The 15,535-nt window shown below is 34.4% G+C and overlaps 1 protein-coding gene across 3 annotated transcripts; it reads right to left on the bottom strand.

Annotated features, from left to right (window-relative positions):
* LOC105170475 (probable LRR receptor-like serine/threonine-protein kinase At1g06840) lies at positions 564-14,988 on the bottom strand. Of its 3 annotated transcripts, none has more exons than XM_011091242.2 (21): positions 14,464-14,988; positions 13,936-14,098; positions 12,644-12,794; positions 11,845-11,916; positions 11,645-11,716; positions 11,225-11,368; positions 11,050-11,121; positions 10,899-10,970; positions 9,562-9,636; positions 9,269-9,337; positions 8,974-9,042; positions 8,796-8,867; positions 8,602-8,688; positions 8,328-8,396; positions 7,708-8,210; positions 6,871-7,029; positions 6,071-6,354; positions 5,442-5,493; positions 2,441-2,691; positions 1,461-1,595; positions 564-1,041 (listed from the first exon to the last, which is right to left on the bottom strand). In XM_011091242.2, the coding sequence occupies exons 2-21, from the start codon at positions 14,054-14,056 to the stop codon at positions 697-699; spliced, it is 2,874 nt and encodes a 957-aa protein (XP_011089544.1). In that variant the 5' UTR covers positions 14,057-14,098; positions 14,464-14,988; the 3' UTR covers positions 564-696. The 3 variants fall into 3 exon arrangements, with proteins under 3 accessions (XP_011089544.1, XP_020552475.1, XP_020552474.1); XM_020696816.1 differs by having other exon boundaries at positions 14,062-14,098; positions 14,464-14,983; XM_020696815.1 differs by lacking the exon at positions 14,464-14,988 and having other exon boundaries at positions 13,874-13,965.

The following is a 15,535-nucleotide window of genomic DNA, read 5'->3' as shown; positions in this document are numbered from 1 at the left end:
TATTAATATGGAAGAGAGGCCCACCGCCTCATTCATTCTACACTCTCTCTCTCTCCCCTCAATTCTACTATATATTATTTATATATATAATATTATTATTTTATATATTTAATTAAACTTTTCTCAAAGTACCCATTACGTCCTTTCTAATTTTCTAATTAATATAATTTGCCCTAAATATTATAACGAACTCCAATTTAATCCGTTCAAGTTTTATTATATCCCAAATTCAATCTATAATTTTATTTACTAATTACATCTAAATTTCTAATAATTACCAATTAGTCTCCCAATTATATACAAAATTCTACGGACGTCACAGTACATCAATCACTGTATCTCTTCATTAGATTTGGCATAGAAATGAAGACAATAACACTATTGCATAATTGTGATGCTTGCAGTCCTAATGATTATATTCTATCTAACAGAACAGGTTCGATGGAATCCAAACTGACACATGGCAAGTGAATTATGCTTGTGAACGGAATGAATTTGGCGACCTAGTTTGAGCAAGAACTTTTCAAGCTAAAGAAGCAGAATAAAATAAAGAAATACAGCAATGGCCATCCTGTAGTGAAACTAAAACTGCTGACAATGTGCAACTGTGATTAAAATAATGACTGTACAAAACTTTGTCAAAATCCTATCAATGGCAACACCAAGGAACCGAAAATGAAAAACCAAATGATACCATCATCTCGGTGCAATGGTGGGAATGACTCCACTGACGAGATCACTGCCAGAGACATCTTGTGAAACATAAGGATTTCTCAGGGATGAGGATGAAGATGGTGGAGTCACAGCTTTCGTGGGATCAGTGGCCATGGATTCTGATAAGTTCGTGTCGGATTCTGGCATCATAAGCCATATGCTTTCAAGTTCTCTAACTACTTCCGCCATTGAAGGTCGGCCATCTGTCTCTTCTTGGCAGCACTTCAGAGCCAGATTTACGAATTTCTCCACACATTCGGAAGGATAAGACCCCATGTGCTCATCAATGATAGAGAATATCATACCCGAACGATATGCATTGTTAACCTGATGCAGATTAACCAACATCAAAAACAACTGCACAAACAAGTCACCTTTTCTTTTTCTATTTTTCTGTTTCTAGCATGCATAAAGTGACCTGTCAAGAAACTTGGCTTCAGGTTACCATTTCCCCAGTCCCAAAATGAAAGCTCTCATGCAGAAAGAGACTCTATTTCCTAACATTGAAAATTTATTCCAAAAAATTACCTATAATTTAGAGCAGTAAATTTTAGTACTACTTGCTGACAAGTAATTTTAGGGGCAACAACAAAAAGTTCCACAGATTTTACTTTATCAACTCTTTTCTAAAACTCAGCATCCAATTAGCATACTTCAATTTTTCATTGTGAGTATTCAATGCAGAGCCTCAAAGACATGACCTCTAAATTCTATGCCTCAAACTAAGAACAATCTGTATAGAGTACCTCCCGAACAATGTTTTTGCCGTGTGAAATTGGATGCATTCCAGTCAACATCTCCAGGAATACAACTCCAAGGCTATATACATCGCTTTTGTCCGTCAGCTTATGAGTTAGGAAATACTCTGGATCAAGGTATCCCTGCAGGGATTAGGTACTATCAATTTTTAGCAACATAAAGGATGAAGAAAATTGGATTAATCTTATTCCACTCCAGTATGAATATTTTTTGGAAATTTTTGTTAGACTAAATTATAATTGATTACATAATCTTAAGGGTAATGATGTAATTAACATTGCTAATATCTAAAATTCGATAATATTATATTTAATGAAATGCAGTAATTTACTGGTATTCGGTAATTTGATAGACAAACACAAAAACTTACTATAAGAAAAACATAAAGTTAGACTTGTAAATTTACTATATGGAATACTCATTTTATATCGTAGGGGAGACAAAAGCAAAAAACTTCCTTTCCATACATTTTAAAGTCACTCATGCAATAAAAAAATCGTAATGTTATTATATTGTAGTCGAAGAGATAGCAAAATAGTATGTTATATGTTAACAATAAAACAAATTAAAAAATGAAAGACAAAAAATCATACAAATTTTAATCATAATCATGCTATTAAGGATAATCAATCAATTTAGGTTTTATACATATGATTAAGATACTGAATACTGTGTTGCTATAAATTCAAAAAATTACTTTCATACAAAATTAAAAATAGTATTCTAATATACATTACAATATGCAATTCGAAAAAGTAATATATAGTGTAGAGAATTTGCATTACTGTACATGACTGTTGTACTTTATGACAAGATACTAAGAAGACATTTAATTTTATTTTGTTGGATTTTATATTTAATACCATTTTACATAAACTTAATATTCTTAAAAACATAATAACAATATTAAGAACTGAATAATGATTTCCATCAAAATATTTGAGCTTGAACTTATTATCATGCTCACCGGTGTTCCTTTGACTACTGTAGATACATGAGAAGGGATGTCTCCTTCAAGCTCCGGAACCGGAGCTAGCCGTGATAGTCCAAAATCAGCAACCTTGGCGGTAAATTTGGAGTCAAGCAATATGTTGGTTGCCTTGATATCCCGATGAAATATTGGAGGATTGGCTTCAGTATGAAGGTAAAGGATGCCTCTGGCTGAACCCAATGCAATTTTTACCCTCATGGCAAAAGTCAACAGCACTTTAGACTTACCTGTAATACTATGAACATTAGAATATAAACATAGCAAAGCAAGTTGATGAATCAATGTGTCGTGATAAATTTCTGTTCTTCACCCTTCCCCTCCCCTCACAGAGATCGACTTTCCCGAGGACAAGGGAAGAATAAAGGACCAACACAAGTAGGGACAAAAAAAGGAGACGAGAAGAGATAGATGGAGAGAGGGAGAAAAGAGCCACAGAAAGTCCTTGAAAATAATCAATACTAATCTAACATTCATAATACCATCTTTCATTGATGAACAGCTGAGATGATTAATCAGGTTATGGTAGTGCTACATTTATAGTTAGGCTATTGTGGTAATGGAACTTATGATGAGCAGACTCATTGGTTAACATGGTCATGGGAAAAGATCCTAGATTCTTTTCCTTTAAAGACACATCCCTTTAGAAGGTAAAATGGGAATATGATCTTCTACTTCTAGACAGTGGCTATTAGATAAGCAGCATCCTTGTGAAACTTTCCTTTATTACATGGTATACATAGACTAACCTGATCAAGCATCCAATATCAAATTGTCAGGAATATTGACTAACCTTAATAATAAAATTTATGAGAATCATGAATTGATTCTACTGTAAAATCACAACAAAATCTTAGTGATTTTTATGATATCTATATAATTTGATTTTGGAGATATTTCCTTATTTTTATGACATACACATGTAATTCACCTATATAAATAGGTGGATGTTATATCAGCAAAGTAAGAGAGAATAATATGAGTTTAGCCCTTTGGGCATTTGTCTCGTCGACGTCATATAACCGAACCACGTAAATGTTGGTCCTCTATTTCTCTCTTCACTTATCTATAGAAATCTAACATGGTAGCAGAGCAGTTAAAAGAAAAATTGCTGAAAACCTAGCTGCACATTGACGCCTAGAACCCTAGTTGTTGCACCAACACTGCTTGTGCTATGTAGGCAACACTGGCTCCATCAAGCCTTTACTGCGGGAGTTCTACACCTAATTTGTCTGTTTCTCTGTTTTGCACTTAAAACTCGCTGTCCCACATGATGTCTCTATTTATGCTACTGTGGATGTGTAGGCATGGCATGACGACTCCTTTACCTCCGGTGACCTTCCTCGGCGTCACACTAAAAGAAAAGTTTTGACTTCTGTTCTCCAAGTCATACAAATTAGGTGTAACACAAATTAGGGTTTCAAGCGACGGCGCTCTAGGGTTTCAAAAGGCAGCGTGCAGGTAGGGCAACAGCAGCATGCGGCACGCTAGGGTTTCAAGAAGCTCTTTTTTCTCTATTCTTCTTTTTTTTTTTTTTTGAAAAACCCGCTCTGATACCATGTCAGAGTTTTAAATAAGTGAAGAGAGAAAAAAAAGATGAACATTTACGTGGTTCAGTCATATGACCTACGTCCACGAGACAAATGCCCAAATGGCTAAGTCATATTATTCTCTCTTAGCTTGATGATATAACCTCCACCTATTTATCTAGATGAATTACATGTGTATAACATAGAAATAAGAAAATATCTCCAAAATCAAATCATCTAGATATCACAAGAATCACTAAGATTTTGTTGTGATTTTACAGCTATTTGGAGAATCAATTCATGATTCTCAACAAAAACTTTTTAAATGAGATGGTCATTCATTATGGTACCAATGCTAGAGTAAGAGGGTGACTAGTTGAGTTTATAAGTTTTTTGAAATATTTTATAAGATATTGTAAATGTTTCATAAATTTTTTTTTAAAGAATGAGCTTATAGGATTCAAAACAAGATATTAAGAGCTTATAAACTGCTTTAAAAGAGTAAGGACTTCTTAACTTATATTTTAGAAGATCTCAACATTACTAAAATCTTTGAACGTGCTCAGAAAAATAGTTTTACCATGTAGAAATTACATTCAGGGAGTTTTTAACTATAATTATCAACCTATATAAGGATACTCATATTTGCTCTCATTTTCTCATAATACTTCTAGGGGGAAAAAGAAATATGAATGTACAAAAAAGATGGAAAAATAAAAATTTAATCAGATGTGCTTTTATGTTCAATAAAGAAAAGAAAATGAACATAGTAGTGGACATCCATATAGGTTAAGTAAATGATCTTAAAAACAAAATATTATCTTCAAAAGTACAAGAATGCAATAACATTTTATATGCATATAAATCTATATCCTCGAAAACAAATGGAAGAAGATTTGTTCTATTCAAACTATTAATGAAAAAAATTAAAATTATCAACCTTTCTTGAGTAAGAAATTACAAACATACAATGGATATGTCTAAGAAGGATAAAAAAATATTAATTAATAGTTAACTAGTAAAGAAAAATTGATACGTACAATCAAGAGTAATTCTAAAGTAAATATACATGGGGCACAAACTTATATGCATGTGTAATATATTTGTGTGCATACATACATGTGCTATTTTAAAATTAATGTAGCTATATAATTTTTTGAATGTGTAAGCCTACAGTTATATTTTTGACAAAGTTTTGTAACTTACTCATGTATATATCAAAAGAATAGAATATCTTTAAGAATATATATAAATATTTTACTAACTAAAAGGATTTTCAAATAGTGCTAATATATTTAGTTGTTATTTATCCAATTTCTTATAACATCATTTAAAATATTTCTTGATTTATTGGATTTATATTTGATACAATCTCATGTTTCCGAAATACTTGCAATACTCGCAACACGCATAATTTTGCTAGTCAAAAGGATGCTTTCAAAAGAAATTACCTGATAGATGATCCCTCAAGGTACCATTTGGCATGAATTCATAAATCAGCATCTGCATTATGAAAAGAATGATTTGTTATAGCAAGTTGCAACTTCCATGTATGGTCAGAATAGCAAGTTGCCAAACAATGAAAGATAACTATAGTATATCTGGAAACTAATACAGTTTAAAACCAATAATAATTAATGCTATTATCTCCTCTAATTCTTTCTCGTCACAAGTTTTACAGTCAGATCGCTACTCGTAGGAAGATGTAGCATATGGAACTTTTAGCAGTTCTAGTTCATCCATATTCTTTCTAGCAACACCATGCCCAGTAATCAATATTACATTGGCATATTAAGGTTTTAGCTTCCCTGCGACTATTGGATTACATTTACATTTTGCTTGGAAAAAGCAACTCGCATACTTTGTAGCAGAAAGGTCAATCATGACGTGGGCGAAGGATCCATCCAAAGGCCTATGCATGCCCAAATAGACCTATAATGACATGTTTAGCTATTCACAACTGAAGAAACTCTTTGCGGATTATTTGAACTCCAAGTTTGACATTATACTGGGTGTGACCTATTTCTTTTTTTTTGTCAGACTCAATTGTTGGCAATTTTACATATTCAAGCAGGAATACCTGTTCACCTTCTTCATCACAGTATCCAACCAACGACACCAGGTTTCTATGATGCAACCTCGATAATATTTCTATTTCCGTAAGAAACTCCTTTTCACCCTGCAATGATCCCTCCTGAGCACGTTTGACGGCCACAATGGTTCCATCAGCAAGAACACCTCTATGTACCTTCCCGTAACCTCCTTGCCCAACCACTGTTGAGTTATTAAAATCATTTGTGGCCAGTGCCATTTCACCATAAGTGAAATCTTTGACCCCGTCAATTTTCACTGAGATCCTTGATGCTGAAACAAAATGTAAATTACATTTCAAATAATCAAATGAAGGTAACTAACACAAGTGTATTTCGAGTATGATACTAATATTATGGACTCAGCTCCAAAATTGGAACCACCATAGAGTCGATAATTTGAGAATTCCAGAGGAAAAAACCAGACCATGTCTTATCATGGATCAAAGTAGGCATGCATGCAGTTCCAGTTTTTGAATTTCATAAAGTTTGCCAGGAATCAATTAACAAGTGAAATAGCTTGCTGGCTGTGTGACTTTAAAAATCTGATTTTATCTCCACTATATGTGGTAACATTAGTGGTTATAGCTTAATCATGTGATGGAGAAAACAGCATAAATCTAAACCAGCATATAAGTCCCCCCCAAGGATCGAACACCATAATAGTTTTTGCCATATGTTGTCAGATCTTTGGTGCATTTCTCATTGAAGATTTTCTCCTAGATTAAGGAAGCTATGTCACGATAAGAACTATTTGTATAGCCCAAACAAAAAATTATATGGTACTGACATTGACGTCTTTTTGAAGATGTATGGTGTTTCCGGATGTGCCGTCTCAAGATAAGAAGTGAAACAAATGCAGATAGAGTGACTGATCCAGCTATTGTCCCCAGTATAACACCTGCCAGAGCTCCCTTGCTTAAGCCAGACGATGAAGGAGGAGGAAATTCTGCAATATAACTAAGAATTAAACGCTGCTCCATACAAAGAATATGGAGGTAACAAGGATCTTAGTCTATTTAAACCACACAAGCAGAGTAATATGTTTTTGCAAAATGGCCTTAGTTTTTCAATAGAAGAAAGGTGCTCAACTATAGTTATTGTGTCAAGGTAGTACTTAGATCCGCTGTAAAGGAAAAGCAAAGAAACAAGCTGACAAATTTTCCACTGCAACCACAAAAGAATAACCTCACAAGTTAACCAAAAATGAAACGGGATGTATCAATCCTCGAGCATATGAGAAAGTTGGATCTTTTATATGCAATTATAGACATTCAAAAGTTATGCAGGCTTGATCTGTTTACGTAAGAAATAGAAAAATAAAGAACTTTCTGTTCTTTAAGACACACACCACACCGATATCATCCTCACCAATTTTTCCAAGCTTCAAACACTTTAAGCAATACCTCATGAAGAAAGCTACCATTTGTGAGTGAAATGATGGCATTTAATTTGCTTGCTTTCTTTAACATATATGCACCAAGAACGCATCTCCCATTAAAAAGAAGAAAATCAATCCTATAACATGGGAAAATAATATTGGAATTTTCACACAATCAAAATCAAGATAAGGCAATTTTAGCTAGGGACTGATTTTGGTACGAGTAAATCCTGCACAGCAGCATACCATCTTTATAAGGATCCAGAAGTGTGAAATTGAGAAATTCGTAAGGTCCAAAGACTTCACTGTCAGGAATCCTCCATCCACTAAACATTTCTTGAATCCAGATGACCTCACTCTTGTTAAATAACCGAATACTATCATTGACATAGGCTGGAAAAATCTTGAGGTACATTCTAAGACGAGGTCCCTTCTGCCAAGCCACTGAATCAATGTCCAGCTGAGAGACATTCAATTCCAGACCAGAACTTAGGTACTCTTTGAAAGAATTGACATATGGAAGAAAATCTGAGAATCCAGGACTTTTCAACCGATATCCAACAAGCAGTGGAACAGCACAAAAGCAGCTTATAACAGGAGATGGAGGGGCATATTGAAAAGGAGGTGGACATGATTGGGGAGGACACTTATTGAGATCTGTAACATTTAAGGTATTGCTGAAATCTTCTTCATGAGGTCCACAGAACTGAATTAGATTGCTAGCTGAGCATACGGGATTTCCTTGAAGCCTGAAATAATTTATACAGATAATTTTGGGGTGGGGGGCAAAAGTGTGTTAACTGAGGAAAGTGACCAATTTAGGAAAGGGAAATTTTTACAGAAAAAACATTTATAACATGACGAACCCAATGGTGACATTAGGAGGAGCGAGAAGGATGCCAGAAATGTTTGAAAACATATTGAACCCAAAATCCCTGCAAAGTCCATAAAACTGCAAATAAATATTAAAAAAAATAAGGCTCAGTTATCCGAGTTAGATCTCAAACTTTCAGACTCTAGTAGGAGGGGGAAGAGATCCGAGGGAGAAATCATATATTGTCAAGAGAAGTTACAGACAATGGAAAGACATCTTTTTTCTTTTTCTTTTTTTTTTTTTTTTTTGGCAGTTTTAAGGCTTACAGAATGAGTCTCTCAGTTGAGTTCAGAGTCCTATTTTGCCAGATGGTGGAAGGAACAGAACCACTCAAAGAATTGTTCGCGACTGACCTGCAAGGAAAACGGATAAAATTGAATTGCTTAGTTCATTATATTCTGTTAAGTAAAAATCAGGGTCTAGATATGAACTTATGTACAGAAAATTCATGATTGCTCACAATTTTTGTAAGAGAGGAAGACTTGAAAAGCTAGCGGGAAGGGTACCATTCAGATTGTTTCTCGTCAGATCACTGCAGAACAGAGAATTTTTTTAAGTGAAAATCAACACCTTTTCAAAGTAATCTTCTTTAGATAAACTCCAGAGAAATATAACAAAGTCATGAATTGATTGCTTACATTGTCGTGATATTTTCCGAAAGTGCACCTCTTGGTATAGTTCCATTAAGCTGGTTTAGGCTCAAATCTCTGAAATGCAATCACACCCCATTATTGCAAGAAAGAAGCAAATAATAACTAAATAAAATGGCATACTAGTGCACTACTTAATGACCAAAACGTCTCAAAATGACGATATTATGGTTCTTCCCACCAGAAGGAAAATTCCTAATTAGATAAGGTTAACACTATAAACATAATAGTAAAGTTCCAGTCTAGAAGTCAACTCACAGAACTTTGCTGGATATTCACTTACATGTAAGCAATACTTGGCATATTGCTCCAATCAGGAATGGACCCTTGCAAACTGCAGTTCCTAAGACTCCTGACAGCCAACAAACAGACCATTAGTCTGGGAGAACATTTCTCGATATGTTTTGTCGAGTTCTGAAACGTCAAAGTTCTTATAAGAAAAAAAGGCATTTGAAGAACAAGTGCAGAGACCTCAAGAAGGGAGGAATCTGCAGAAGTGATAATTGTTGGTGCCGTGCATAACTACAAGAGATATAATTATATAATAGAGCATAACAAGACTGCACTGGTGCTTACAACTTCAACAGTTTAGACATGTTGCCATATGATGATGGTATTGTACTCCCTTCAAAGTTGTTGTTGTCGAGTTGACTGGAAACAAACAAAAGAAAACATAAGAAAGAGGCACGGAGTTGCAACATCCCTGACTTTTGACTTTTCTATATAAAACCAATAGAAAGAAGCAAGAGACAGTTGACAAAGATTGTGTTTCAAATGTTAACACCAGACGACATTCTCAAGGATGGGGTAAGGCTGAAAAGAAAGTGCATCATACCTAGAGAGAGACAGCTAAAATAAACTGATGGCGAGCATGCTTCTAAATTATTTTACTGTGACAAAGCAGCTAGAAACAAGGCCTTACTCTATATACTAATGAGAATTTCTTCAAGCAGGTTGATTTCTGTGTTTAACTGCCAGTTCATAGTATGAAATAATGAAATTGGAAGAAGTACATGCAGCAGTCAGGTGTCTTTTGATCATTTCAGAATTAGGATGCATTTTGGATCTAAGATTCAGCAGAGAAAAATAAAAAAAAGGAACATGCAAGATATTAATACGAAGCCAAGATATTTTTATATGACAAAGTTTATTAAATTTTTATATACTTGTCAAATTGTTAGAGTATCAATAAAATCAAATAAAATTATATGAATAAATTTATAAATATAGCTTATAGATCCCATACTTCCTTCACATTTCCTTTAAAACTAGAAATACAAATGTTTTATTGTCACTTTTTAGATTTCAAAGTCTAGACAGTTCAAAAACAAGTTGGCTGGAAGGGTCAGATAGGAAATACATGACAACTGAGAGCCAGGAGAAACGAAAATTTTATGAATCGACATTCTTGCAAGTCTCTCATAGATTCTCAGTTCAGAGAAAGATTGAGTCTCAGCAAATAATGTATTTCTGCTTTGTCTGTCTGTTGATAGAGTAGGACTTGAAACTTAAAACTGAAAGGAACACCTACTGCAGAAATAATCATCATTGAGTTATTATGAGGCAAACATAATCTAATGGGCCATTTTTAAGCTTTAGGCCAACAGATGCAAGTACAAGAGGCAAGAGTTTTCCTAACAATTACTTTGTAATTTACATCAGTCCTCCCTTTTGAGAAACTTCTTAACTGATGTTCTAGTAGAAACTAATTGACATCAGTAAAAAATGGCTCCAAACTCCTCCCTCAACCAATCTGGAAACCCCAATATCCCCTTCCCGACATATCTTGTTAATGTAGAGATACTAAATCTAGTTAGGCAGTTTATTCCGGGCCAGTTCATGACAACTAGAAAGGAAATAATGTAGCATCAAGCAACAAAAGAAGTAAATATATTGACACAAAGAGGTCATACAGTATTAATAAATTTGGCATTTCAGAAAGTTCTGGTGGAAGATATCCTGATAAGTTGTTATTATCAAGCAACCTGCAAAAACATTAAGTCAGTAAGTTCGACAATGCTCTAAATGCCATGAAAGTGTTAAACATAAGAATCTTCAACTTACAGATGAACAAGAATTGGAAGTCGAGATAGCTCCGGTGGTATTTGCCCGCTCAGTGAATTATTGTTCATGTGGCTGGTCAGAGTACAACATAGTCATTAGATTACTAAAGGAAAAGCCAGGAAACGCGTCGGTTTTTAATGTATAAAATAAAATAAGATAAAGAAAAAATCTTTACAAGTGTTTTGCTTTGCTCAAGTTCGCAAATGACACAGGTAGTTGTCCTGATATATGGTTTTGGTCAATTTGTATCCTGTCCAAGTTCGAAAGATTACCAAGCTCATCAGGCAAGGAACCTGTTAGTTGATTTCCGTTCAGAAGCCTGTAACCAAGGAAAAGAAACTGCAGGTAAGGAGTCCAGAAAAATGTGCACTTTCTAATGGACAAAAGATTAAAAAAAATAAACATTGATCCAACATTCATGCAAATGTATTGAAAAAGATAACAATCTTTTAATGATTACTTCTGATATGATCAGTGTCCCATCACGGATTTGCAAAAATCCATTTCTTCAACCATTTATGACAAAGTAGGCTATAAAATATCTGGATAAAGAATGGTAATAAAGAGTATAGAACAAAAAGGTGCTTCCACTCACAAAAGTTCTAACGTTGTAATGTTGCCTATCTCCTTTGGTATGGTCCCAGTAATGTTGTTCCACATAAAGTCCCTACCACAACAAATGAACAGGAATCGATTATAAAGGAGAGGCAAAGCCACCACAAGGTAACAAGTAATAAATTAAGGTAAACATGCCTAGCGCATTTAATTATAGTAGAGTATGAATATGTTACTCACAATATCTTCAAATAAGATAAACGGCCAAGTTCTGGAGATAAACTGCCGGACAGATTCCTATTCAGTAATAACCTGTTGTTCAAAACAAACAGAGGCATCAAATGGAATACAAGTTAAATAATCTGATACATTCAAGAAGATGGAAACAAGTTACACAATCCAAGATGTACATAAAAAATATGGATGAGCAAATGGCACCTCATACTGATAAAAAGATGGGCTACTTAGCTAATCCCACCCAGTATTTCGGACACAAACCATGTTAATCTTCTGAACTTTAAGAGACAAAATGCTCCTTTTGGGCACAATATTTTGCCCACAGCCTAGTTAGTCTAACCTAGACAGTGAGAAGCTACTACAAATTTAGAGGCTTAGATGTGTTGTCTTCTCTTCTCCAATAGCTGTGATGCAACTCCTTTTTCACCAAAACTCATTCTAATGAAATATGACACACCATTTCCATGTTAAACAATAAGCCATTTCTCTTGCAATTCTGCCTTCTATTTGCTGTGAAATGAAAACAAGAAAATGTACGACAAACTTTATTTAATCCATGTTAAGACAATATTTTAAGTGATATGGAGGTGGAAAGGTGGTTTAGACAAACTATTTCCTCCTCATGGACAACTCGTGCCACCATTCCTTATACATCCATTATGCATGGAAACACATTCTCCATGAGTGAAAACATTAAATGGATGGAAGCATCAAGAAAAAGTTTTAGCAGGCAACTTTCGTGTTTCGCAAGTCACAACTACCTAATACTAAGTAGAAAAGACGCAAAAGACTGAAATCATACAATTCTCTAACATGAAAGAGACCATCATCAAGTGTTGTATTATAGCAGATAATCCCCGTCCAATTTGAAGCACATGGATCCCCCTTGTTCCAGCGGGCAAGATTTCCATAAGGATCCACCAAACTTCTTTTGATGGATCGTAATGCACTAACTGCACACAACATCAAATGTTTCTCATGATTTCAAGTGGAGATAAATATACATACTGACTCTCTATGTATAGATTGCATTTAATAATTTAACACGAATCATCCTAAGTTTTTTTTCCCAAATTAATTCAAGATTAACACAAAATGGAGACACTGCCATGGTATCAGGCAACAACATATCAGACGTAAACATATATAGATGCATATAATGTGAATAGGTCAATATCAGAACATCATTTTTAAAGCTAGTTTATAGCCAATTCATACGAAAAAATGGATCTCTGCTATCCGCACAGCAAGCTTTTAGTTGTTTATAACTATGCATTTAAATATGATATGGACTCATAAGGGCCTGATACAGAGGATGAGGCAGGGTTTTGCCTAAGTTGAACTGTAGAATCTCTTTCTCGCTAACCTATGTATCCATATCCGAAGAACAAAACCTAGATAAAGTCATAAACTGAACTGTCAAACTCTCATGGCAGCCTATGTGAATTCCAACAGCGTCGTGGATATTATATCAAAACTATCAATCTTAATCAAAAAACCACTGTTTTACAGTATCCACCTTACATAAAATGGATGTTCTTATGCCTTTTCTTGGTAGGATTAGTGAGCTGGTTCATTTTTTAGGCCAGATTACAAGGAGGCAAAATACATAATATAGAGTACCACCCCACAGCTTGTCATAATAATGGTAATACGCAAAATATTTCTGCATATACACTAGATGTTCTGAAAGAAGAAGAAGAACTGCAATAAACGTGAAGAGAAAACAAATCTTTTGAAACCTTTCCTTAACAAACCTAAAGAAATTTCTAGCAATTGGCATAATGAACCTGCATGTATGAGCAGCTGTCATATGGTGTGCTAAAAGAAAAAAGTTGTTCAATGTTATCAACAAATACTTCTGTAGACTTCAGAAACAAATAATCTTCATTTCATGGAATTTTATCCCTCATAAACGTAGACTTCGAGAGGAACAAAATAAAAAGAAAAGGAAAACTAGTATGACTATGAAACAGCATCGCAGACTTTTACTCGATTACAGGACATTCAAAAAGTTATAGTCAATCTTAACTATGAAACTTCAAATCACCATGTTGCGGAGTAACTAAATGAGATGTTGGACATAACAACTACCTTCAGCCGGATCAGTTTGTTGACAATCTGCACAAATAAACAAGAAATACCAGCATATACACATAACTAGACTCATTCTAAGCTCTGCAAAAGTTAGCTGGGACATCCCAAGAACCGACATTTTACCCGAGATTGTGAATAATCTCTATATACTTAGGCCCACCTGAAATAATTATCAAAAAAGATCAAAATTAACTACTCTGTCAGTCTCCAATATGATATAACCACACAATTAAAAATTAATAAGGAGCAAAAATATAAGGAAAAATAAGTAAAACTTTTCAAGTTTTAAACCAAAGTAAAAACATCTTGAAAGATGAAAGAAGTAAACCAGAAATACAAGCAGACAAAGACTTTTCAAGACAAAAAACTGAAAGATCAAACAAAATCCCGTAATTTCCAACACAACATGTATGACATAGAACAAAACGTAGGATAAAAAGGTCCAAACAGCTGTCATTTTTCGCACATAAAAATACCTTCATAACTACATGTTCGAACATAATAGGTACAAGAAAACACACTCACAAGAGATAAGAGCTGCAGCCGCTGTTTTTTGCAACCCAAGAAAGTGGGGTATGAAAGCTTGAACCAGAGAACAAAAAAAGAGCAAAAGGGAAGAAACCCGGTTGGAGTTGACCAATTCTCCATTGATAGGTAGCTACATGGATGATTATTTTTGCTGATTGCAACTATGATGAGAGCAGCAGCCATCTTTTTCATTCTTGGTGATGTTACCAGTAAAATATTGAATTGTACACACAAAGCTCAGACCAAATAGTGGTTGGCAAGACTATATTTTATTCAAAATAATGGGATTGGCTTTATTGACTTTTGATGGGGAGTTGTTATACAGACGACGCCTCTCTCTTGCATATATACTCTGCACGCTGGGATATGACTAAGATAAAAAAAAAAAAAAAAGGCAAGAGGGGGAGACGAGGCGTAATTGAGGAGGGGAGTAGAATCTTTCCCAGTTCACACTTTGATGATTAGGTCTTCAGCATGTTAGCCAGCTAAAATTTTGATTATTGAGATTTAGAAAAGAGGATTTGAGGGCTGAAATTGAATATTCTTGCCAGCAGTGGGCAAAGATTCTCATGGGTGCTCTAGTTTTGAGGCTGAAACGAGGAATTTATAATTTTGCAAAAATAAATACGATGACTAAAATAAAAAAAAAAAAAAAAGGCAAGAGGGGGAGACGAGGCGTAATTGAGGAGGGGAGTAGAATCTTTCCCAGTTCACACTTTGATGATTAGGTCTTCAGCATGTTAGCCAGCTAAAATTTTGATTATTGAGATTTAGAAAAGAGGATTTGAGGGCTGAAATTGAATATTCTTGCCAGCAGTGGGCAAAGATTCTCATGGGTGCTCTAGTTTTGAGGCTGAAACGAGGAATTTATAATTTTGCAAAAATAAATACGTGTTAGTAAAATTAGATATACTTTTAAAAAAATTTCGACGTAATTTATTTTATAGTTATCTCAAATAAAATATTTAGTTTTAATAAAAATTCATGTTTGGCCCGACCTCGTTGTGATATTACCTAATTTGCCCGTTATAGAAAATTTGATTGTCATCTAAAGTTGTAATTTCATAAT

This window comes from Sesamum indicum, linkage group LG9, assembly GCF_000512975.1.
Source record: "Sesamum indicum cultivar Zhongzhi No. 13 linkage group LG9, S_indicum_v1.0, whole genome shotgun sequence".
Taxonomy (NCBI): Eukaryota; Viridiplantae; Streptophyta; class Magnoliopsida; order Lamiales; family Pedaliaceae; genus Sesamum; species Sesamum indicum.
This window is presented reverse-complemented; position numbering and strand designations above follow the sequence as displayed.